The sequence below is a fragment of the Botryllus schlosseri genome, chromosome 12 (assembly GCF_051294905.1).
Source record: "Botryllus schlosseri isolate E-star chromosome 12, Bs_hap1, whole genome shotgun sequence".
Lineage (NCBI taxonomy): Eukaryota > Metazoa > Chordata > Ascidiacea > Stolidobranchia > Styelidae > Botryllus > Botryllus schlosseri.
Genome location: NC_137247.1, coordinates 17107329 through 17131413, shown reverse-complemented (window position 1 = coordinate 17131413; position 24085 = coordinate 17107329). Strand labels below are relative to the sequence as shown.

At 38.7% G+C, this 24085-nt stretch overlaps 1 protein-coding gene across 2 annotated transcripts in view; it reads right to left on the bottom strand.

Annotated features, from left to right (window-relative positions):
• The window catches only part of LOC145451758 (uncharacterized), a 197782-nt gene that overhangs the window by 159107 nt on the left and 14590 nt on the right, over positions 1-24085 (bottom strand). For both annotated transcript variants that reach the window (XM_080329994.1, XM_080329995.1), the window contains exon 4: positions 1083-1405. In XM_080329994.1, coding sequence (XP_080186120.1) covers positions 1083-1405 — 323 coding nt within the window. The remainder of the gene's footprint in view (positions 1-1082; positions 1406-24085) is intronic.

Sequence of the window (24085 nt, the reverse complement as noted above, 5' to 3'; positions counted from 1 at the left end):
TACATTACAATAAACTAAAATAGTAGCGAAATTCTTCTTCACGCTTCGCGTGTTTAATTGTCACACGAGTTCTTGCTTGGTAGCCTACCCCCTACTGAAAATGAAAAAAACGCCTAATTTACCCGATTGAGTCTAACTGTATTCGCAATTACGGGAGAAAGTCTTTTCGCGTTTGCGCTCGCATGAAGATCGTCGACGGTGAAATGTAGGCACAAAATGATTATCGCATATTATAGGAGACCTTCGATATCGATGTGGCCAGACGCCGAATAGTCGTGTCCTTGCAAACTGAGCCTAGCGGGCGGTATACAATAGACCCGCAATATACTCAAGTAATATTATTGACCTAGTTTATTTATAAACTTAATTTTACCCGCTTGGCGCGGCTATAGCACCGTGCACTCGTTCATCAATTGCATGTGTCCCTTCAACTGAAAAGGTTGGAGATTCCTGGTCTATATAGATAACTAATCTACCCATAGGTTAGTTGTTATCTATAGTAATCTAGAATCTGTCAGCTGTCAGTAACATCCGATGTAGCAACGAAGACATGTAGGTGCCGCCGTGCCGGCTTTTGACGTCGTAATGAATACTTGTCAATTGTCGACAATATCATAGTTGCATTAGAACGCACTTTACTCTATGTCATTGCTGTTCACAGCATTAAAATTCAGGCCTGCTGTTCAATTATGATAAATCAGCAGATGTGGTTGTTGCATATATAATAGCATCTTATGAAATAGGTCGGAGCCGGAGCTACTCCTCAAATAACGGGCTCCAGCTCCGGCTCCGGCTCCGGCTGAATTTTATGTAGAGCTCCGGCTCCGGCTCCAGCTCCGGTGAAAATGCACGGCTCCGGGGCTCCGGCTCCGGCTCCAAAGCCCTGGTTACAACCTTAATTTCATACTTGTCAATGTGTTGAGGACAATAAGATTATTCCGTGGGTGATGTTGCGATTGTGATTTAGATATTAAGGAAAACAACTAATTTACGAATGAATGTGAAGAGTCATCGCATGGATATTCCGATCCGATGTTATTGAGACTCAATATAACTGCCGGCGGCCGCAATTATGATATTACCTTGAACGTATCAACAGATGAGAGAAGTCCTTTCAAGAGTTCAATCAGATCTTGGTTCAAAGTAAAATGATCCAGTTTCACTTCTGCGAGATGTGACAGTCTTTCAATCATTGAGGCCAATAATATGTAATCGTTCGATAGCAGGTATGGCAGATCGATGATGATGATTCTCTGTACTTTTTTCTTCATATGCTTTATAGTCTCATCTCCAGATTCACTAAGGAGCTTGAGTGTTTGAAATTCTTTTATGGTGCCGTTTTTCGTCATGTCACCAAGATACTCCAATAATATTTTCCTGCACTCCTTGATGGAAGTTGTTCTATCTAATAAAATAATATTCATGATGAGAATATTTCAAACGTCAAATTGTGTGACATATGTTTGATACTTTGATATTCCATCACAGGAGTAATACTTCTGTTAGTAGTCTATACCTATTCAGAGTGTTATACATACCTTTCTAAGGTAAAGCATTGTGAGGTGAAAGTTTTACACTTTACACACGCCGATATATTTATAGGTCCACCGATTACTGTCCATTTGGGCGGCTTCCAAACTCAAGTGATACAAATTACTAGCGATTTTAACAAACATCATGTACTTCTTAATTTAGAACATGGGAAACGTCGGGTAATAGTATCGTCACTCACGCGACGAATTTCCTTTTGTCGGTCGTTCGGAACTCACCAGGGGTGATTTAGATTTTAAAGTGGCGAAAACACTTGATAGTAATAGAAATCATGCGGTTTAGTCCAGGACAGGCAACAACAGCCCTTTAGTTAAATTTGCTTACATCGAAGAAGTTTCATCATCGGCCTATTTTGTCGTTATTTATATAATTTTCCATTTTCTTTCAATATATTTTTAAATTTTTTTCAGTATTATGTCAATTGTTTATTCAATTTTATGCCAATAATGTATTCAAATTCTATTCCTTTGTTCGTGTGTTCTGTTGTTTTTAATTCTTCAACAACAACAACAACAACAATAATAATAATTTCATACAGTGCAGTAGTTGAGTAGAATCATTATTACAATAGTATTCTAATTGACCTTCAGTTCAGACAAAATTTAGGCTGAGTCGAAAATTAAATGATTGTCAAAGGGGTCCGTGACAACAAAAAGGTAGAGATAAGGGTTACATTTAAAACGGAAATCAATTTAAACATACCTGTTTAAAACATGTCCCCCCCACTTCATATGAAATCTGAGTTGATTCTAATAAGCATGAGAATGGCTAATGTCTGTACAGCAAGTCTGACTCGTTTCGCACTATACAGTTCTGCTCTCAATCTGTTTTGGTGTCGGAACCGCATTTCAAATTTCAGAACTTCAGTCCGAATAAACATACCCAAGTTTACTTATGAAGAACAATTTAAGGCACACACATATACTTCTATAGCTCCTAAAGCGGTTATTTTTACATTGAAAGACACGGATTTGCATATCATTACAACAACGTAACATATATGTCGTTATCCGATAGCTCTCCACTTTCCATACGTACATAGCCTATTCGTGCGGAGCCGGTCGACAAATTCTCTGGTCCTACTCCGATCCTGTTTTTAAAGCTCTGGTCCGACTCCGGTCCGACTACTAGGCTGGATTCTAGAAATGACCGTGATCCGGTCCGAAAAAACTCCGATAATCATTATCTACTCACTGGATGGTATGGAATATTGATTGAAACAATGCGAACAGGACATTAAAAACACAAATATCAAACCCAGCCCCTATCTGAAGCAATCATACATTCTTTGACTTAGCATGTGGTTTATTTCCATGAACGTTTCACGTTAACTATTGATTTGAGGATGGAAGAGAGTAACGCTCAGTGATGAGCACCGGAGCGGAGTCGGAGTGGAGTCGGAGCGGAGTTTTGCCAATTTTGTGATACCCGGAGTGGAGTCGGAGTTTACAACAGATATTTTTCCGGAGTTTTACGGAGTATTGTTAGTTTTGCCCCCGATATCTTTCGATAGCTTTGACCAGAAGACACTATTGATTACAAACCAAAACACAGACAGTTGACACCTTGTAAAGTTGTAATATGACCGGTAACATACAAAAATGATTGACAAGTGCATAAAAATCAGCCATCTGCACTGCAATTGGAGACTGGAGAGTAACCTAGTGATCTAGCAAGGCATTTCCGCTGAGCAGTGTCTGTAGTTAACAAACTTGAAGACACCCAATATCGTTCGCAGCGCATCATTTTTCCCTGCAATGAGATGCAGTCTTTGAATCCACTGCTGAATGTCATCATATTATGAGATAAGATATCCAGAATCTTCCACGTTGCTGTCATTGCAGTCTTCTATAGTCACATCATATTCCTCCTTGCGTATTTGTTTCGTGACTAATTTTCATGCTACCCCAGTAATTGTGCGAAACATTTACAATCAGCAACATACAGCGGGGCTTCCCTAAGGTACAGCCTTTGGCTACCCTGATTCTTCCAGCAAATTGATGATCATAACGGAATATATCCCATTATCCTGATGACATTCAATATAGTAATAGGTCCATTTTGTGAAAATGTATTCCCAACGTTGGTATCAGTTGAAACAAGATAATATTCGATACCACTTTTGTGATAACTTTTCGCAACTTTCATCGTACTTGCAATTTGCAGTGAGAGATATCGATAATAAGTGTTACATCAATATTACCTTTATATCTGTGAGAAATATACATATAACAAGCAAGTATCTGGATGGAAACAATAATAACTTATGCAATGTGTTACATGATTTAATGACATTGCGACGAATTTTCGCTAGTAAGATCCGCTCACAGAGGCATACCAGCATCTAAGCCCGCTTTAAAGATTTCAACAATACATAAATCACTAAGGTAAGCTGATCTTACCCTGTAAAAACAGAATATTCCGAATTTCTGAACAGCCACACTAAATAACTACAACCGTCTGATTTGCTCTGCTCGCATCAACTCAACTACGCTTCCTTCAATATTGATTGACGTAGTCAGTCATCCAGAACTCTTCTGAATTTTCGTCATGTAATGTTTGGTTTGATTGAGAAATGACTTTGATGTGATATGAAAAATCAGCACCGCAATCAAGTTTCTGCTGCTGGTCTGTCTCAGACTCCAAATTCCAGATATCATGTATCAGCTTCAAAATTGGAAGTCACTAGTCATTTAGTCAACTTCAAGGAGCGTCGATCGGTGCGTCAGTGATGCATCATGTATGTTTAGTGCAGTGCAGTTCCATCAACTGTTTCATGGCGATGCGGAACTTAATTTACTGAAACCTGTGATGTGATCGTCGATTTCAGTGGTGTTAGTGGTGGTTAGTTCGAACTGACTGGTCTTCCTTCGTCGTTTTAATATAATGGCTGAAGCACCGTCGACGTCAAGTGGGTTACTCACTAAGACGCAGAAAAAGAGTGACGTGTGGAAGGATTTAACTCTGATGCTGCATGATAATAACGGCCAGTATACTGGGTTTGCGAGATGTCAAAATTGCAATGTTCAGCTAAAGCATCACAAGTTGACAAGTGGTACGTCGCATCTTCGAAGACATATCGAAGCTTGTAAGAAGAATTGATCGCAGTTGAAATGCAAGTAAGCGAGTAATCGAAGGAAAAGGTGATCATGGGGAACACTGATCGCCGGGTGGAGAATACCGAAGAAGTGCCGGTTTGCCGTGGTGTTGTGCAGAAGACGTTTTGCCATCCAGATTTACGGTGAAACGTAAGTTCGATGAGGAGGCTTCATCTTTGAAGCAGAAGCTGTCAGAGGAACTAAGAGTTGCTATCAAGTGTTATGGGCTGGCTGGCATCACCACAGATATGTGGACCGATCTAAAGGGTCGCAGTTCTATTAGCTTGACTGTCCATTTTGTTGGAGAGAACTTGACTCTCAGAAGTAATGTTGCGACTGTTCGGCAATTCACGGATACTAAAAAAACTGGTATGAATATCAGACAGGCTATCGAAAACATCGAGTGGGATTCTTCGACAATGGTCTGAATATATTTCGGGGACTGGACAAGATTCTTCGGGTTATCTCGGAGTCTGGGATTGAGATCCCCGGAGTCGGAGGGACTTTGCCTCAGAGACCAAAGTTGTCGGAGGGACTCGGAGTCTCGAAAAGCAGACTCCGCTCATCACTGGTAACGCTGTCATATTCTTAGTAAAAAACTACTGATCCGTCTCCAATCCGGCTTCGGTCCGTGCTCCGCCCTAATAGCCTATATAAGCACTAGTTTGTGGAAAGAGCATACACGGAGTGATATAAGACTTATTGAGATTTATTCTCGACTATTAACCATTACCTTGATGTTAGTAAAATAGTATGGGCATTGGGCACAAACTCATGACTAAGGTATGTTTACTAGCAGAAGTCAAGAATATCACGTTATGTGACGGGTAGGCATATTCGTCCATGCGTTTTTGACACTAGTTAGTAAGGTAAAGTTTGCAGTAATTCTTTTCCGTGGTTTTCAGAGGCGACCTTGCGAGGCTTAGACATAAATAACACACGTTATTTTACCATCGACATACAGAAATTGACGATAACTATTCATAGACAAATTCCCCTAAAATATGGCACCCCGAGCAGTGTTGGGATTTTTCGTGTGACTTGACTTGAATTGACTCGAGTCATTTTCCAAAAAATGACTTGAGTCGACTCGACTCGGTGGTTCCCAACCTGTTGTATGCGTGCCAACACTGGTACGCGAAGGTCTTCCAGGTGGTACGCGAGTATATTCAGTTTTTTTCTTCGGCTGAAGGGAGCTATTAGTTCAGGTGGGTTTTGAGTTTTTGAAGCCGTCGTCGTCGTGGTAAGGTCGTCGTTGTGGCTAGGGGCCATCCCACCAATCACGACCTAAGGGGAAGAGATCTCGCCATAAAGCATTGGGATGCTTACCTAACCAAATTCCGTTTTAATATATTTGACCACAAGAATTCCAAATGGATCCACTGCAGAAATCATCAGGGCAAGTTTATGCGACTTTTGCAACATTTTTACAGCTTACGGCAGCTTCCAAAATACTAGGAAGATATGTAGAATGCTGTTTTAAGCTGTTTGAAGTAATCTTATAATGCAACTTTTTGCAACTTTTGTCCATTTTTAGTGCAACTTTTTGCAACATTTTGCAACTTTTTCGACTTGTCATGAAAGTATTTTTGATTTTGGTGAAATACACGGCTAAATTCGACTGAAATACCGTAAATCAGCACTGAAGTAATGCTCTTACGGGCATTTCGGGAGCTGAGCCGGAAAATTGACCTTTTTTCAGTCAATCAATTAAGAATGAGGATGGAAAACATTAGTTCGGGATTGGGACTGGGAAGTTGACTTTTTTTTATTTAACCGAGGAAAATGTGGTCTTTTAGTGCCACTTTTGTGAAAATATAAATGCAAATTTTTACTGCAACTTTTGTCGAAAATAAATGCAATTTTCCACGGATTTAACTGCAACAAAAACTTGTCCTAGAAATCATATACTGCGCCTTAAACATTTTTGACCGTCTCCAGCGCGCGTAACTTATGTAGGTATATGAAACCTCGAAATGGTAGGCCTACGTGGGAGGAAAAAGGTTAGAAATCACTGGATTAATTCATCGTATCTTATATAAGTTTGGATTGTTCGCGATACGCCGGTGTCACTAGTGAGAGCAACCAGCCACTCACTAATTGTATGTCGCACTGGACATTCATTGTTACATCACCAATAAATTGACCACAAACGAAATGATGGCAGCTTAGGTTGTCGTAGAAGTAGTAGATCAGGGGTGGGCAGCTATGCGGCCGTAGAAAGGGATTTCTGCGGCCGTGACACGCAGTCTAAATTGTATGTGCTGGCGGCCGTCGACAGGCAAATTGAATTTACGAATTGACTCCCGAGTTTTTCAGAGACCTTATTTAATCATTAAATTTTCTTCGCGCTAGGTGCGATTTAATGCTACCCTTCATTTTCCGATTTTAATATAGTAGCAACCTTTGCAATCCGAGCCCACAGTACAGATGTGAACAGCAGAGGCAGACGATGCGTCCCATATAGAAATGCCAGCTTGGAATCGTGTGCATTTGGGCGATTCAAATTGGGAGGTTAAGAAATAACAGGATGTGTTAGTGACTAGGTTGGTTCAACCCAAGATACATCATGATGTGTAACTAGGGCTGGGCAAAACCGAGTACCTAAGTAATTCAGTTCTGAATCACGTATTACGCTTCGAGTCGAGTCGAGTATTCGAGTGTCACTCATTATGACTTTACACCACAATTTACTATGTGAAAGTTCAAATATGTATCTTTTTTGCCACCACAAAGAATATGCTGCCTGTTATCTGTCACATTAAAGATACTCCGGTATTTTTTCGACACTACCGATTTCATTGCACTTCCTGACCATGTTGTGAGATGATCATGACTTCGAAAATGTGTTATTTTCGGTAACGTTCGCAACTTTGTACTAGGCATCAGTAGTGTAGTTGGAATCGTTTGTTGCAGGCCAATCAGAGAGCGCCACGTCATCCTAATTGCCACGCCCATTTTCATCCCCTAAGGGAACATTCATCTGCTACGTCATCTGTGCCACATCATCAAGCGTCACGCCTATAGTGCCACATCATCCATCCATTGCTATATCATCGCCGCATTGATTGCCGCATCTTGATACTTTTCTCAGATATTGTATTATGTGTATTTAGGACTAATATCATCCGTCCATATTTTTTAAACTTGATTTTATGTGTACAAGTTACGGTTTCTGCAGTTTCCACATTTTACGACTTATGATTGCTGCGTCAAAACTTACCTTGGCTAGAATCGACAGATTTTCTATTATGTGTATTTAGGACTATGATTGTATTTAAATTCCTATTCAGATTATACATAAATGCGAAAACTATGATGTCTATGTAAGGTTATATTCTCCGGATAATATTATTAATATCAAAATTCTACACATCATCACTAATTACTTAATATAAAATGCGATTTTGAGCGCTGCGACTTGATAATATGAACCCCTACGCTTCTGATGCATGATTTTTTGTGATAAGGACCTAGGTAACATTCAGAGTCTGCAACGATTGTTTGGATATACATTATAGCAATACCCCACTAAACTATAGGCGGTTATATTACTCTATTGGTCAGAGATAACTCATCCGTCTATATTTTTAAACTTGATTTTATGTATACAAGTTACTGTCTCTGCAGCCTCCACATTTTACGACTTATTTTCATTAGACGCAGGCAAGCGATTCTCCAGTTCGGAGCTACGGAAACAAATCACTCGCATGTGCGCGTTCCGAATAGTCTTGTAGAATAACAGCTTAGTAGCATATACGCGAATCCCAAGGTGAAAATAATCGAACGAACTATAGCCGTAGGCGTGCGATTCGCAGGGCTTTATTTATACAAACTCTATCGATGCCTGTACGCGAACCCCAGCGTTAAAACGATTAGGTCTTATTAACACGTTCTGAAGCCGAAAATTTAGTCAACATCATTGAGATATCCATGATTTGAAGATGGTGATCGAGTGTGACAATAGCACTCGCCAAGGTTAGACAAACATAACCTTAAACTACTCTCTACTTCACAAAATATAAAGTTATAAAAGTAAGCAGATTTCTATGAAAACCCGTGAAATAGAAGTAAAAGTAGCCTAGAAACATAACTACTTAATGAAAAATCGTGATTCTTGAAGTGACCACATTTCATACGATTCAGTCCTTTTCATGTCACTAGAATAAGGTGATTAAACTGACAGTGAAACGCCGCCGGCGTCTTATAACGTAATAATGTAAGCTGCGTCGGGTGCTGCTATAATGTTAGGAGCGAATATAGTAGAAAGTTCACGTCTGGACACCTGTAAGCAGGTGCGCATACTACCGTAGTAAAACGCATAACAGAATTCACGCAAAAGTCGATATTGCTTTGTGATGCTTTTGATGTTGTTCCATACCGATTGGGAAGATAGGACTCCTAATTTCCTAACTAACTACATAATCCCTAGTAACGTAGTCAGACGCATAACGGAATTTACGCAAAATCGGTATTGCTCTGCGATAATTTTGACCACTATGTTTTGATAATAACATTCATTATACGTTAGATGATACTTTTCCTTGATATTCTATTATGTGTATTTAGGGCTAATGCGACATCACTATATTGCCGACAGGCCTGATTCGAACACACTAATTTTGCGAATTAAACTTTTATCGCGGAACGCAACAAGATAAATCATATGAATTTGTAAACTACTTATTCATGACATAGTAATAATTCTACTTGTGTACTTTTTCATATTTTGCAGCAATTTTAGTAGTACTTAAATAAAATTCGGAATATAAACTAATCGAAAAATTCGGTAACCAATTTCGCATAGGCTATGCATACAAATGAGGAAAGTTACATCAACGCGTGTTAACTAATTGAATTATGTAGCTTGTAATTCATGCAAGTTGCGAAACTTCTACACTGAATCCTTTAAAGTAGATAGAATCGAAAAAACTAATCGAAAATATTCACGAAGTTTGGATGCGACATATTTGGGTTTTTTAAAATCATTCATGCCCATGATTCGAAATACTTTAACTAACTTATGTTTTCGACATAAGATAAGCGTGAAATGTACAAATTTCTATGTTGCGCAAATACCACAAACTTTGCTTGCTTTCAGAGCCGGCAACTAAATGCAAGACAGAATTTACGCAAAAGTTGCTATTCTGAAAATTTTGTCAAGGTAATAGTTTAAAAACTTACACTTGAGCACTAAGAAATGTTCAAGTACTTTATCTTTACACGACGTTTTTTGTAAAATGAATACTAATATTATTGAAAAAATAAAAAATAAAAAGAGCGAAAAATTACATTTTATCCCGGAACGCAACAAGAAAAATCGTATGAATTTGTAAACTACTTATTCATGACATAATATTAATTCTACTTGTACACTTTTTCACAATTTATAACACTTTAAGTAGTACTTAACAGTTTCAGTTTTAAATAAAATACGGAATATAAACTAATCGAAAAATCCGGTTACCAATTTCGCGTAGGCTATGCATACAAATGAGGAAAGTTACATCAACGCGTGTTAACTAGTTGTATCGAGTTATCGAATGATTTTTTTCTTTACATCAAAATAACTAGAGTGTGTAACTACATTAAAAACGTATCTAAATGAGCTCCAGGTCATTGTGATTATGCAGCATACCAAATTTCATCACACATTTCATGATGGAACAACTTTAAAACTAACGCAGTTCTATAGCAACTTTTGCCTAAATCTGTTTTCGGTAGCATGTACATATCCATAGTCAGCTTTAATAACAGAATTACCATGCTAATATGTGACTCCTCACCTTAAAACTTGGTACGTAGTTGTAGGACATTGTGATTATGCAGCATACCAGCAGCATACTTTAGTAGGACTTTACTGCTACAATGTACTTTTTTCAGTGGACCAGCGGTCTTGGTGAGTGTTGTCAGTTTCATCTATATCCTACGAAAAGCTACTCGAGTACTTCACGGGTTCGTATCATCGCAAATAATATATTCTAAACATGTTTAGATAGCGAGGAGTTGTAATTATAGGTGAAAGGGACAAATTTTATCTAAAACTGAAACTGTAAAGTACCGATAAAGTGGTCTAGAGTATTTTTTATGTTTATTCAACTCAACGAATATCTTCATTTGGCCTGCTTACTACATTTTAAAGATTTTCTACGCTAGAAAAATCGCTGTAACATGATAAGTATATTATAATTAATCTTATCAGCGCGGCATAGTACATTCGAGTAAATTCATTAAATTAGCTTATGTTTATGAAATTATTTGGTTTCTGAATTCTATCTAAAACTGAAACCGACGAGTATCGGTAAAAGCACTTATTACGTGCAGGGAGGCGATAGCGAAGTACTCGTGCATTTTGTACTACTCAAGTATAGGTTTTATCTGCTTGCGCTAAACTTAATCAAGTGATTAACTATTTACACTGCATCTACTTCTATTTCAGAGTATTCGGTTTTCAGGTAAACTATACCTGCAATACTTTTTAACTCACTCGGAAATCATCACGTCTTGTACTTTACTAGAAATTTACTGCTACTAAATGTTGAAACGTACTGTTTTCAGCTGTCTTGATGAGTGGTGCTAGTTTCATCTATATCCTACGACGCATTTTCGCGCTGCAGAATGACTTATCGCAATAAAAATAACAAAAATACTTCGATAATTTGCGAACTCTCACTGCGCAATATTTGAGTTTTACGAAGTAACCTTCAAAGTGAGCCTACATCTTGGATGTTATCCAAAACCACATACGATTTCGCTTCGAACGAGGTATCCTTTAAAATAAGGTAGAAGTAGTCATTTCCGAGTAAGTAAAACATTAGTACTCTAGGTATATTACTGTTTAATACTCTAGCTATCATGAAGTTGATGTACTCCAATATCATAAGGACTTGAGACTATGTGGTGCATCTAGGCAAAAAACCTACTTGGGTATTCTCAAGAAGTACGAGTGCTCAAGTATAAGTTTTCAAACCATTACCTTGACAAAATTTTCAGAATAGCAACTTTTGCGTAAAGTCTGTCTTGCATTTAGTTGCCGGCTCTGAAAGCAAGCAAAGTTTGTGGTATTTGCGCAACATCGAAATTTGTACACTTCACGCGGGGCCTACGATACTTATGGCCTAATATGGCACATTACACTTGCTGGATATAAGAGGCCGACACTCCCAATCAGACATCACGACTGACTCAATTATTGCTTGCGATCTTACTTCTCGATACCAGACGCCTCGCCATACAAGTCTAATAAAGTATTATAACAGACAAAATTAGTTCTTTCAGATGATACAATCCAATTAAGAGCCAAGTGACAGCGTCGCAATGTATTTAATCATCAACACACAAGAAGACAATGTAACGAGAATCCCCAACTTGGGCATGTAAATCCAATATCATAAGGACTTGAGAGTATTTGGTACATGTAGGCAAAAAACCTACTTGGGTATTCTCAAGACGTACGAGTACTTCTATACTTAACAACTCAGGAAGTTAGAGCAGTTTGTGGCATTTGTATGCAATCGAAATTTGCGTGCTTCTCACTTAGCTTATGTTAATAGTTTTCCTTTTCTATCTACTTTCCAAGATTCAGTGTAGAAGTTTAGTGAAAGTGTAAGAGTTTAGCAAAAGTATTTTTTGATAATAGCACTTGTCAAGGTGATACAAACGTAACCTCAAACTACTTTAAACTAATTGTACTTGTATTCCAGCAAAATTACGAATCGTTGAGTATCGAGCGATAGCCTCTATCATACTTGCGGAAAATAGGGATTTGGTACACGAGTATCAAATTAGAGTAAATTGAGTACACTTGAGAGGTTATTAGTGATTCTGCTGGAGTTTGGATGAAGGGAAGTCCTGATAAAACCTTGATTATTCCAGAAAAGAATAGAGGGCTTCTTTCGATATTTTGATAGTCTTCGTCGTAATGTCGGATGTCGTGAAATTGTATACATGCCATCTAGTACTACGGAAAATGTCAAGGCTGGTACTCAATGGTTCTGTTAGTAATTATATGGAATGTGTGGGAATCGAATTGGAGCGTAAAGTATGCTCCTATGGCATAGAGCCCTACGAAATGAGTCCACATACCCCGTAAAATTCGACTCCAGGCGCTGCGGCTTAGCTCAAGCGAAAAAGTATTTCGTACTTTAGGTGTCAAATCATCTTTCTTGTGATAAATAAGCATAGGGAGAATTAATCAGAAAATTTTGTAGAGTACCGTAGGCATCGATACATTGAGTGAAATGGGCTTCCTTATCTTAAATTGAAACGGACAGAATAAATCGAAACAATTTGCAGATTGGGTAGGTATCGTATGTTTAGTGTCGTTGGTATTGTTAAACGTTGTCGTCGGTAGCCGTTGGTATACTATTACGAGTGTGAAAAGGATTTGCATGCCCTGTGCGGAGTATCGCAGTAGTGAACATATTTTTCGCGTGACGAAACACGATCGCTGTTTAAATGTTAATGCATGCATTTCGATTACCGAGTTGCTATACAATAGAGATGACTCTACATTAGATCGTGCAGTGTACTTCGATTAAAACCATAACACAACATGTAAATCTATTCGCACAACTCGATGATGTTGGTATAGTGTTACTAAAATTAATTATTACCTATTTACACAACATAAAAATACCAATTCATGTCGTAGTAAGTAAGTTTATTGAACTCGTGCTTGATGAAAACGAATGGCGACAAGTATGCTGTTGTGTTTGAGTGAAAAATAATTATTTAGAGTAGTGACAGTTTGTGACCAACGAATGCAAATCGATCATGATATTACAATATACGCTTTCGTCAACATAACGACTTGGCGCAGGAGAAACACTTTAACATTTTTTCAATAACTGGAATCTTGAAACTTGTTGCTTGTGAGATTTACAGCTGGTGCACAAAGAGGTTAGCGACCATTTTGTACGATAGTATGTTTTAGGTGTATTGTTGCGTGGATAATGATATGATGATTCAGCACTTTTCGTTAGCAAAGTAAATTGTTTTGCGCGTTAGATTTGTGGAAAGTAAGTTGAATACATACTATTTTGTGGAAGTAACTAGATTACCGCGATATCACTGGTAGGTCTCTCAAGCAGTCACCGTGGTTTCAATTTTGTAAGATGTCGCGTTGTCGGTATAATGTTTTCTAAAAGTCAAACTCGGCCGGCTATCATGACTGTGTAGGACTTACGATAAACATGTATTGATATTAAAGTTGACTATGTATAGGTACGTGCTACGCTACGGAAACACAGATTTAGCCAAAAGCCTGTATAGAACTGCGTTGGTTTTTGAAAGTGTTACATCATGAAATGCCTGACGAAATTTGGTATGGTGCATTGTTATTATGTCCTACAACTGGGTACCAACGTTCAAGGTGAGAATTTAAGGTTTAGCATGGTAATTCTGTTATTAAAATTGACTATGTATGGGTATATGCTATGTTCACGAAAAACAGATTTGTGTAAAAGTCGGTATTCGACTGCGATAGTTTCAAAGGTGTTCCATCATTAGATGTGTGATGAAATTTAGCATGGTTCATTGCCATAATGTCCTACAACTACGTATCAAGTTTAGAGTTGGGATTCAATGTTAAGCATGGTAATTCCGTTATTAAAGTTAGCTATGTATGAGTACGTGCTATACGCCCCCGCAAAACAGATATACGCAAAAAGTCGATGTAGAGCCGCGTTAGTTTTAAAGTTGTTCCATCATGAAATGTGTGATGGGATTTGGTATGGTGCATTGTTATAGTATCCTATAATCGCGTACCAACTTTCAAGGTGGGAATTCAATGTTTAACACGGTAATTCTGCTATTAAAATTGACTATGCATAGGTATATGCTATGTTCACGCAAAACAGATATGCTTAAAAGTCGGTATTCGACTGCGTTAATTTTAAAGGTGATCCATCATTAGATGTGCGATGAAATTTAGCATGGTGCATTGTCACAATGTCCTACAACTACGAATCAAGTTTAGAGTTGGGATTCAATGTTAAGCATGGTAATTCCGTTATTAAAGTTGACTATGTATAGGTACGTGCTATACGCTCCCGCAAACAGATGTACGCAAAAAGTCGATGTAGAGCCGCGTTAGTTTTAATGTTGTTCCATTATGAAATGTGTGAAGAAATTTGGTATGCTGCATAATCACAATGTCCTACAACTACGTACCAAGTTTCAAGGTGAGGAGTCACATATTAGCATGGTAATTCTGTTATTAAAGCTGACTATGGATATGTACATGCTACCGAAAACAGATTTAGGCAAAAGTTGCTATAGAACTGCGTTAGTTTTAAAGTTGTTCCATCATGAAATGTGTGATGAAATTTGGTATGCTGCATAATCACAATGACCTGGAGCTCATTTAGATACGTTTTTAATGTAGTTACACACTCTAGTTATTTTGATGTAAAGAAAAAAATCATTCGATAACTCGATACAACTAGTTAACACGCGTTGATGTAACTTTCCTCATTTGTATGCATAGCCTACGCGAAATTGGTAACCGGATTTTTCGATTAGTTTATATTCCGTATTTTATTTAAAACTGAAACTGTTAAGTACTACTTAAAGTGTTATAAAGTGTGAAAAAGTGTACAAGTAGAATTAATATTATGTCATGAATAAGTAGTTCACAAATTCATACGATTTTTCTTGTTGCGTTCCGGGATAAAATGTAATTTTTCGCTCTTTTTATTTTTTATTTTTTCAATAATATTAGTATTCATTTTACAAAAAACGTCGTGTAAAGATAAAGTACTTGAACATTTCGTAGTGCTCAAGTGTAAGTTTTTAAACTATTACCTTGACAAAATTTTCAGAATAGCAACTTTTGCGTAAATTCTGTCTTGCATTTAGTTGCCGGCTCTGAAAGCAAGCAAAGTTTGTGGTATTTGCGCAACATAGAAATTTGTACATTTCACGCTTATCTTATGTCGAAAACATAAGTTAGTTAAAGTATTTCGAATCATGGGTATGAATGATTTTAAAAAACCCAAATATGTCGCATCCAAACTTCGTGAATATTTTCGATTAGTTTTTTTCGATTCTATCTACTTTAAAGGATTCAGTGTAGAAGTTTCGCAACTTGCATGAATTACAAGCTACATAATTCAATTAGTTAACACGCGTTGATGTAACTTTCCTCATTTGTATGCATAGCCTATGCGAAATTGGTTACCGAATTTTTCGATTAGTTTATATTCCGAATTTTATTTAAGTACTACTAAAATTGCTGCAAAATATGAAAAAGTACACAAGTAGAATTATTACTATGTCATGAATAAGTAGTTTACAAATTCATATGATTTATCTTGTTGCGTTCCGCGATAAAAGTTTAATTCGCAAAATTAGTGTGTTCGAATCAGGCCTGTCGGCAATATAGTGATGTCGCATTAGCCCTAAATACACATAATAGAATATCAAGGAAAAGTATCATCTAACGTATAATGAATGTTATTATCAAAACATAGTGGTCAAAATTATCGCAGAGCAATACCGATTTTGCGTAAATTCCGTTATGCGTCTGACTACGTTACTAGGGATTATGTAGTTAGTTAGGAAATTAGGAGTCCTATCTTCCCAATCGGTATGGAACAACATCAAAAGCATCACAAAGCAATATCGACTTTTGCGTGAATTCTGTTATGCGTTTTACTACGGTAGTATGCGCACCTGCTTACAGGTGTCCAGACGTGAACTTTCTACTATATTCGCTCCTAACATGATAGCAGCACCCGACGCAGCTTACATTATTACGTTATAAGACGCCGGCGGCGTTTCACTGTCAGTTTAATCACCTTATTCTAGTGACATGAAAAGGACTGAATCGTATGAAATGTGGTCACTTCAAGAATCACGATTTTTCATTAAGTAGTTATGTTTCTAGGCTACTTTTACTTCTATTTCACGGGTTTTCATAGAAATCTGCTTACTTTTATAACTTTATATTTTGTGAAGTAGAGAGTAGTTTAAGGTTATGTTTGTCTAACCTTGGCGAGTGCTATTGTCACACTCGATCACCATCTTCAAATCATGGCTATCTCAATGATGTTGACTAAATTTTCGGCTTCAGAACGTGTTAATTAGACCTAATCGTTTTAACGCTGGGGTTCGCGTACAGGCATCGATAGAGTTTGTATAAATAAAGCCCTGCGAATCGCACGCCTACGGCTATTGTTCGTTCGATTATTTTCACCTTGGGATTCGCCTATATGCTACTAAGCTGTTATTCTACAAGACTATTCGGAACGCGCACATGCGAGTGATTTGTTTCCGTAGCTCCGAACTGGAGAATCGCTTGCCTGCGTCTAATGAAAATAAGTCGTAAAATGTGGAGGCTGCAGAGACAGTAACTTGTATACATAAAATCAAGTTTAAAAATATAGACGGATGAGTTATCTCTGACCAATAGAGTAATATAACCGCCTATAGTTTAGTGGGGTATTGCTATAATGTATATCCAAACAATCGTTGCAGACTCTGAATGTTACCTAGGTCCTTATCACAAAAAATCATGCATCAGAAGCGTAGGGGTTCATATTATCAAGTCGCAGCGCTCAAAATCGCATTTTATATTAAGTAATTAGTGATGATGTGTAGAATTTTGATATTAATAATATTATCCGGAGAATATAACCTTACATAGACATCATAGTTTTCGCATTTATGTATAATCTGAATAGGAATTTAAATACAATCATAGTCCTAAATACACATAATAGAAAATCTGTCGATTCTAGCCAAGGTAAGTTTTGACGCAGCAATCATAAGTCGTAAAATGTGGAAACTGCAGAAACCGTAACTTGTACACATAAAATCAAGTTTAAAAAATATGGACGGATGATATTAGTCCTAAATACACATAATACAATATCTGAGAAAAGTATCAAGATGCGGCAATCAATGCGGCGATGATATAGCAATGGATGGATGATGTGGCACTATAGGCGTGACGCTTGATGATGTGGCACAGATGACGTAGCAGATGAATGTTCCCTTAGGGGATGAAAATGGGCGTGGCAATTAGGATGACGTGGCGCTCTCTGATTGGCCTGCAACAAACGATTCCAACTACACTACTGGTGCCTATGCTGCGACACGGCCAATCAAGGTTTCAAGGCCTCCGCCGTGGGAGTAGTATCAAAACTATATTTCTCGTTGGTAAATTCACTTGCATTTGCGAGGAGCGTATAATTTAAGTACTCGAAAAAATCGTCTTTTAATATCGACTGGAATTATTAAAATTAATTTTAATACTCGATTGAGATTCTAGTACTCGAAACATTGTGCCCAGCCCTACGAGTAACTTGCCCTGAATTTTCGAAGACATACTATCTCCATCCACTCCACCAGTGAATCTGATCACATGGGCTGATAAAGGATAAATATGTGATGGCAATATGTGAATCTACTAATAATAAAGTCAAAATTGATTCGTGAATCTGGAAAAAAAATTCGTGCTTTGCGCGACCGTTCCGTATCCCATGCAGTAATTATTCAAAACATGGTCATTCGCGATTTCGGTGGGTATAGTAAGCGGATACGAGAAATAATATTAGTCCGGAGTTCACCGTAAATGGGCATTGGACATGGACCGTTCAGCATGGGTATTTGGCGTCCAGTTAGTTCATTACGGCTGATACACTGGAATGCGGCCGTACGCTACATAAGTAATCGGAATGCGGCCGTGAATAGCCAAAAGGTTGCCCACTCCTGTAGTAGATTAATTTAATAGCAACTTATCTCTGTTTCTTAGACGGCTCGCTGCTTACATTGCGCAGTGCTCCCCTTTACAAACCCTCTCGTAAAGTTTGAATCGAACGAGTATAGTTTATACGTTTATATTCTCATGAATGCGTAGATGGGTAGTGCATTGCACTAGGGATGGTGTGAACGTGAGGTTCACGTTCACGTTCTGTGTGTGAACCTCAGAAATTTAGAGGTGCACATTCACAGACGAACCTTTTTAGGTTCTGCACTGTGAACCCTTTTCATATATTATGATTTTCACGTCATTACAACATCTTTGGTTGAAATTTATTGCATTGCCACTCTATGCATGGCACTGGCAGCATAACAAATCTACACGAAACGAGCATGCACCTTGATAATCACAAAAATTTATCTTGCTTTGTTAAAAAAGTTTGCTCGAAATATCCAGCTTTCCGTTGATGAATATTTCGTGTTTCTCTGTTGTGAGCTTGACCCGTATAATCACACAACATCAAGAGCGAAATATGCTACCTAGGTATAGTCAACGAATGATGCTTATTCAACCAATCAATGAAATTGATATCAATGTCTGACGTAAAAAATATAGCAGGCGTACCTGACCCATCTTGATTTCATCATATGTTTATTCTATCATAAAAACCCAAATCCGTGCGATTGGGGTGTTGGCTAGGCCTACTGCAGTATAACTTGTTAACGGGGTAATATCATATCGGTAACAAGTATAAAAACGCGCTTTACACTATGCTCAATATCAGCGTAGCAATACTCGGACGCCGAATACATTGCCCGGTCTGTCCTAGACCGTTAACGCGTAAGCTTATATTCCCTTGCAAGTCCCACGTCGAAATTGTTGGCAACGCGACGGAAGATATTGATTCTAAGTAGGCTTACCATATTTTGGAAATCTAAAAAGAGAACACTTTTTTAGAAATTTGAGACTTGCAAAACCGGAGAAGAATTCTCAAAAATCGGTGAATTTTTCCCACTTTATGATCGGTAAAAAAAAGGTCAACTTTCCTCTCAGAGCTCAAAATACCGTTTTCCTCTCAAAAATCGGTGAATTTTTCCCACTTTATGATCGGTAAAAAAAAGGTCAACTTTCCTCTCAGAGCTCAAAATACCGTTTTCCTCTCCACATTGCAAGGTGGTTGACTAAAAAAAAGTCAACTTTTCACCGTTTTTCACTCCGAAATACCAGGGCTTTGGAGCAGCCGTAAATTTGAACTGCTCCAGCTCCGGCTCCGGAGCTCTGTTTTATCATACATTAGCTCCGGCTCCAGCTCCGGAGCCGCATTATTACCACTGCTCCGGCTCCAGCTCCGGCTCCGGCTCTGAAATTATCGAATGGGCCTGTCTATATCAGGGGTGGCCAACCCGTGAGTCAATGTGGCCAGAGAGAGGGTTTTGCGTGACCCGCGAGCTAATTACCTATTATATTATCGAAAATGAATTGCTCAGATTGTGAACTTGTAATGCCAACCAAAAATTACGATTCTGGCTGTGACACTTGGGATGTTGATGACTAAAATATCAGTTCTGACGCATTGGCAGATCCAGGGTCCAGTCACATTTTCAGTAAATCGTCGTACATTACAATAAACTAAAATAGTAGCGAAATTGTTCTTCATGCTTCGCGTGTTTAATTGTCACGCGATTTCTTGCTTGGTAGCCTACCCCCTACTGAAAATGAAAAAAAAACGCCTAATTTACCCGATTGAGTCTAACTGTATTCGCAATTACGGGAGAGAATCTTTTAGCGTTTGCGCTCGCATAAAGATGATCGACGGTGAAATGTAGGCATAAAATGATTGTCGCATATTATTGGAGACCTTCGATATCGATGTGGCCAGACGCCGAATAGTCATGTCCTTGCAAACTGAGCCTAGCGGACGGTATACAAGAGACCCGCAATACTCAAGTAATAATATTATTGACCTTGTTTATTTATAAACTTGGAAAATTTCAGCAGCTTGGCGTGGCTATAGTGGACCGCGCACTCGTTCGTCAATTGCATGTGCACCTTTAGCCGAAAAGGTTGGCCATTCTTGGTCTATAAAGATTACTAATCTACCCATAGGTTAGTTATCTATAGTATTCTAAAGTCTGTCAGCCGTCAGTAACATCCGATGTAGCAACGAAGACATATAGGTGCCGCCGTGCCGGCTTGTGACGTCATACTGAATACTTGTCAATTGTCGACAACATCATAGTTGCACTAGAACGCACTTTACTCTCTATGCCATTGCTGTACACATCATTAAAATTCAGGCCTGCTGTTCAATTATGATAAATCAGCAGAAGTGGTCGTTGCATATATAATAGCATCTTATGAAATAGGTCGAAGCCGGAGCTACTCCTCAAATAACGGGCTCCAGCTACGGCTCCGGCTCCGGCTGAATTATATGTAGAGCTCCGGCTCCGACTCCAGCTCCGGTGAAAATGCACGGCTCCGGGGCTCCGGCTCCGGGCTCCGGCTCCGGCTCCAAAGCCCTGCGAAATACCCGCCGGAGCGTCACTACTGTGCTAATTTACGGCATATCACTCGCATTTTGCACTAAATGTGACCTAAATTTTCAAGAAAGTGGACAAAATCTCAAAAAAGAGGACAATTCCTCTTAAAAGAGAACGTATGGTAACCCTATTTTAAGGGATTATTACATTATATGATATCTGATTGCCCAACAGTTGATACATTTGGCGTTTAAAACGTCAGTCTATACTTCACAGCATTGTGCCATTATATGCGGCCCGAGTCGTCGCTTGATATCGTCTACATTATTATATATTATAGGTAAATGCTATCTACATTACAATTTTTCATCATGCGCTTCTTGATATAAGAACCATGCAATGCCCACGCAGTCTTGCTTCAGTTAGGATATTGAGGCACATTGACCAAACACCACGTCAGCCTATAATTTGTTTCATTTGAATGTTTATGATTCACAATGAGCAGACAATGGGCCGTCTACAACGGTAGGCCTATAAAGTAGGCTACAAGCTGTAAAATGTCAAATAATAAGTTCACCGACAGTGCAAAATCTACGATACAAACGAAATGCAGGTTGCAATAAAGTTTCAACTTTTTAAACAATTTTGACATTTTTTTACCTAACGCTACACTTTTGACCTAATTTTGACTTTTTTTGACATGTCAAAAAAAATCGCCCTAATTATAGGCTATCACTTCACTGAAATGAAGGGTAGGAATTAGCAATATGACGTCACGTGACGTCATGAGCTTTACGTTCGCGTTCACATAGAACCTTTCGAAAAGATTCGAGTTCACACGAACCTGAACCTTTTTTGACACGCGCCCCCCTTGGCGATGGTCAAAAAATCCGCGCCCGTCTGACCCCCCTTACATTTATCGTCATGTCCAAAAGAGCACATCATCTAATACAGAGGTGGGCAACCTTCCAGCTAATCATGGCCGCATTTCGATTACATTTGTAGCCTAAGGCCGCATTCCAGGGCATAGCCGTAATGAACGATCTGGACGCAAAATACCTATGGTAAACTGTCCATATCCATTCCCGGTGAACTCTGGACTATTATACTTTTCACAACGGCCTATTATACGCACCGAAATCGCGAGTGGCAATGTTATGAATAGTTGCTGGGAGTGCATATTTCAGAGCCGCGGATGAATTGTTATTTCTTGAGGATTCCCATTCCTGCTCAAATTGAGAAGGGCGCTATACTGCATTAAAATCGAAAAATGAAGTCTTGCTGAATTGCGCGGAGCGCGAAGAAAATTTCAAGACTAAATAAAATTTCTCGAAAATTCTGGACTGAATTCGTAATTGCAATTTGCATGTCTACGGCTGCCAACACATACTAATTGAATTAGGCGTCGCCGGCCGCACAAATTCCCTTGTACGGCCGCATGCGGCCGTACTGGCTGCCCAGCCCTGCTATAATAGTGTATACACATAAGGTATATCTTACGCCAATTTTGAATCCGCACTACAGTTGTTTAGACTTTTACATTGCTGACAAACTTCCCCAAACTTGTTTGAAAATAACAAAAAAACATTGAAAAGGACATCAATTAATTTCAAGGTAGGTTGCACTGAGACTAATCCTGATGCTGGTAGTGACTATACAGAGAGCACGGCGTCGTTCTTTCCCGCCATGCTAAATTTGATCAGTTTTGGAAATGAATTAAATTGTGTTGATTTATAGCCAATTTGAGGGCGAAACCGGGCAACCTATATTGCATCTAAGTCTGTCTTAGGCAGTGCAGTTCGCCAGCTATCAACAGCAGCTACCTAGCGCACAGAGATTTAGGCTACTGCCAAAGCTATAAAGTAATGAATGAATTGCACGTAGGAATTTCTCTAAATCTTCCAAGAATATTAAATATTTGCTCAAATGAAGTTGAAGTCAGCCTATACTCCGATGAGCGCGACTGCTGGAGTTTGAGTTTGACAAGCTTTCTAGAATACGAATTAAGTTTAATCTTCAATAATCGTATCTTCAGAATGGTTGTGAAACACATTTTTAGTCACAATTTATACAGACATTGACAAAATTGACAAAAATTTCTCGCGCCCCCCTGAGAGCCTCCTGCGCCCCCAGGTTGAGAACCCCTGTTTCAAAGGTTCACACCATCCCTAGTGTGAACGTGAGGTTCACATTCGCTTTCTGTGTGTGAACCTCTGAAATTTAGACGATTTCGTTCACAAACCGGCCTTGGTAGGTTCTGCATTGTGAACCTTTTTCATATATTACAATTTTCACGTCATTACAACACATTTGGTTGAAATTCTTTGTATTTCAACTTCTGACCACTCTATATATGGCGCTGGCAGCATGAAAAAATCCACACTAAACGAGCATGCCTTGACCTTGACAACTCGAAAACTTGACTTGCTTTATTACAAAAGTTTCCGACGTTTCTGTGTTGGGCATAGCATAGCTTTGTGGTGGGCAAACTACGGCCCGCGGGCCGCATGCGGCCCGCAACACCGTTCTGTGCGGCCCGCGGGAGTCTAAAGAAGTTTTTTTTAATATTAATGAAATGGGTACTACAAATCGAAATAATGCAGGGACTTGATTAAACTATTTCTTAGTATACTTCACCATGATAATTCTAAGACAGTGGTTCTCAAACTGAGGTGCGTCATCAGAAGTGGGTCGCGAAGCTGAGCTCGACTGAAAAAATTTTTCGCGCTCCGCACGATTTACCAACAATTTCATAATTGTTTCTCTATATTTAGTTTGAATTTCACATTTAAAAATCTCTCATCCATAGTCGCAACCTTCCATGCCATCAAACTATCCGTTAGGTTGGCTAGCAACCTGGTTACGTCTTGTTATATGACGATAAGGGGGCGCGAAATCTTTCACCATCAAAAGGGGGGGGGCGTGTCTTAAAAAGTTTGAGAACCACTGTTCTAAGGTAAATACTTCCTATTCTATTTTTTATGTTTAATTTCTGGCGCGACAGCCCGATCGAAACGGCCTACACAGTTTGAAAGGTTTCAACTGCTAAACATCACAGAAATCCTAAACGAGATTGACATAATCAGGATCACGAGTGGGATTTCAGATTGGCCACTCCAGTTTTACCTATTTCAGTAAAGTGCTTATAAAGACCGATTCGCGCGTGTCTTAGGGCATTTATATTTTATCCACACATAGTATAAGCGTGTTTGAAGCTATAACATGGTTATGATTCTGTGAGCATTATG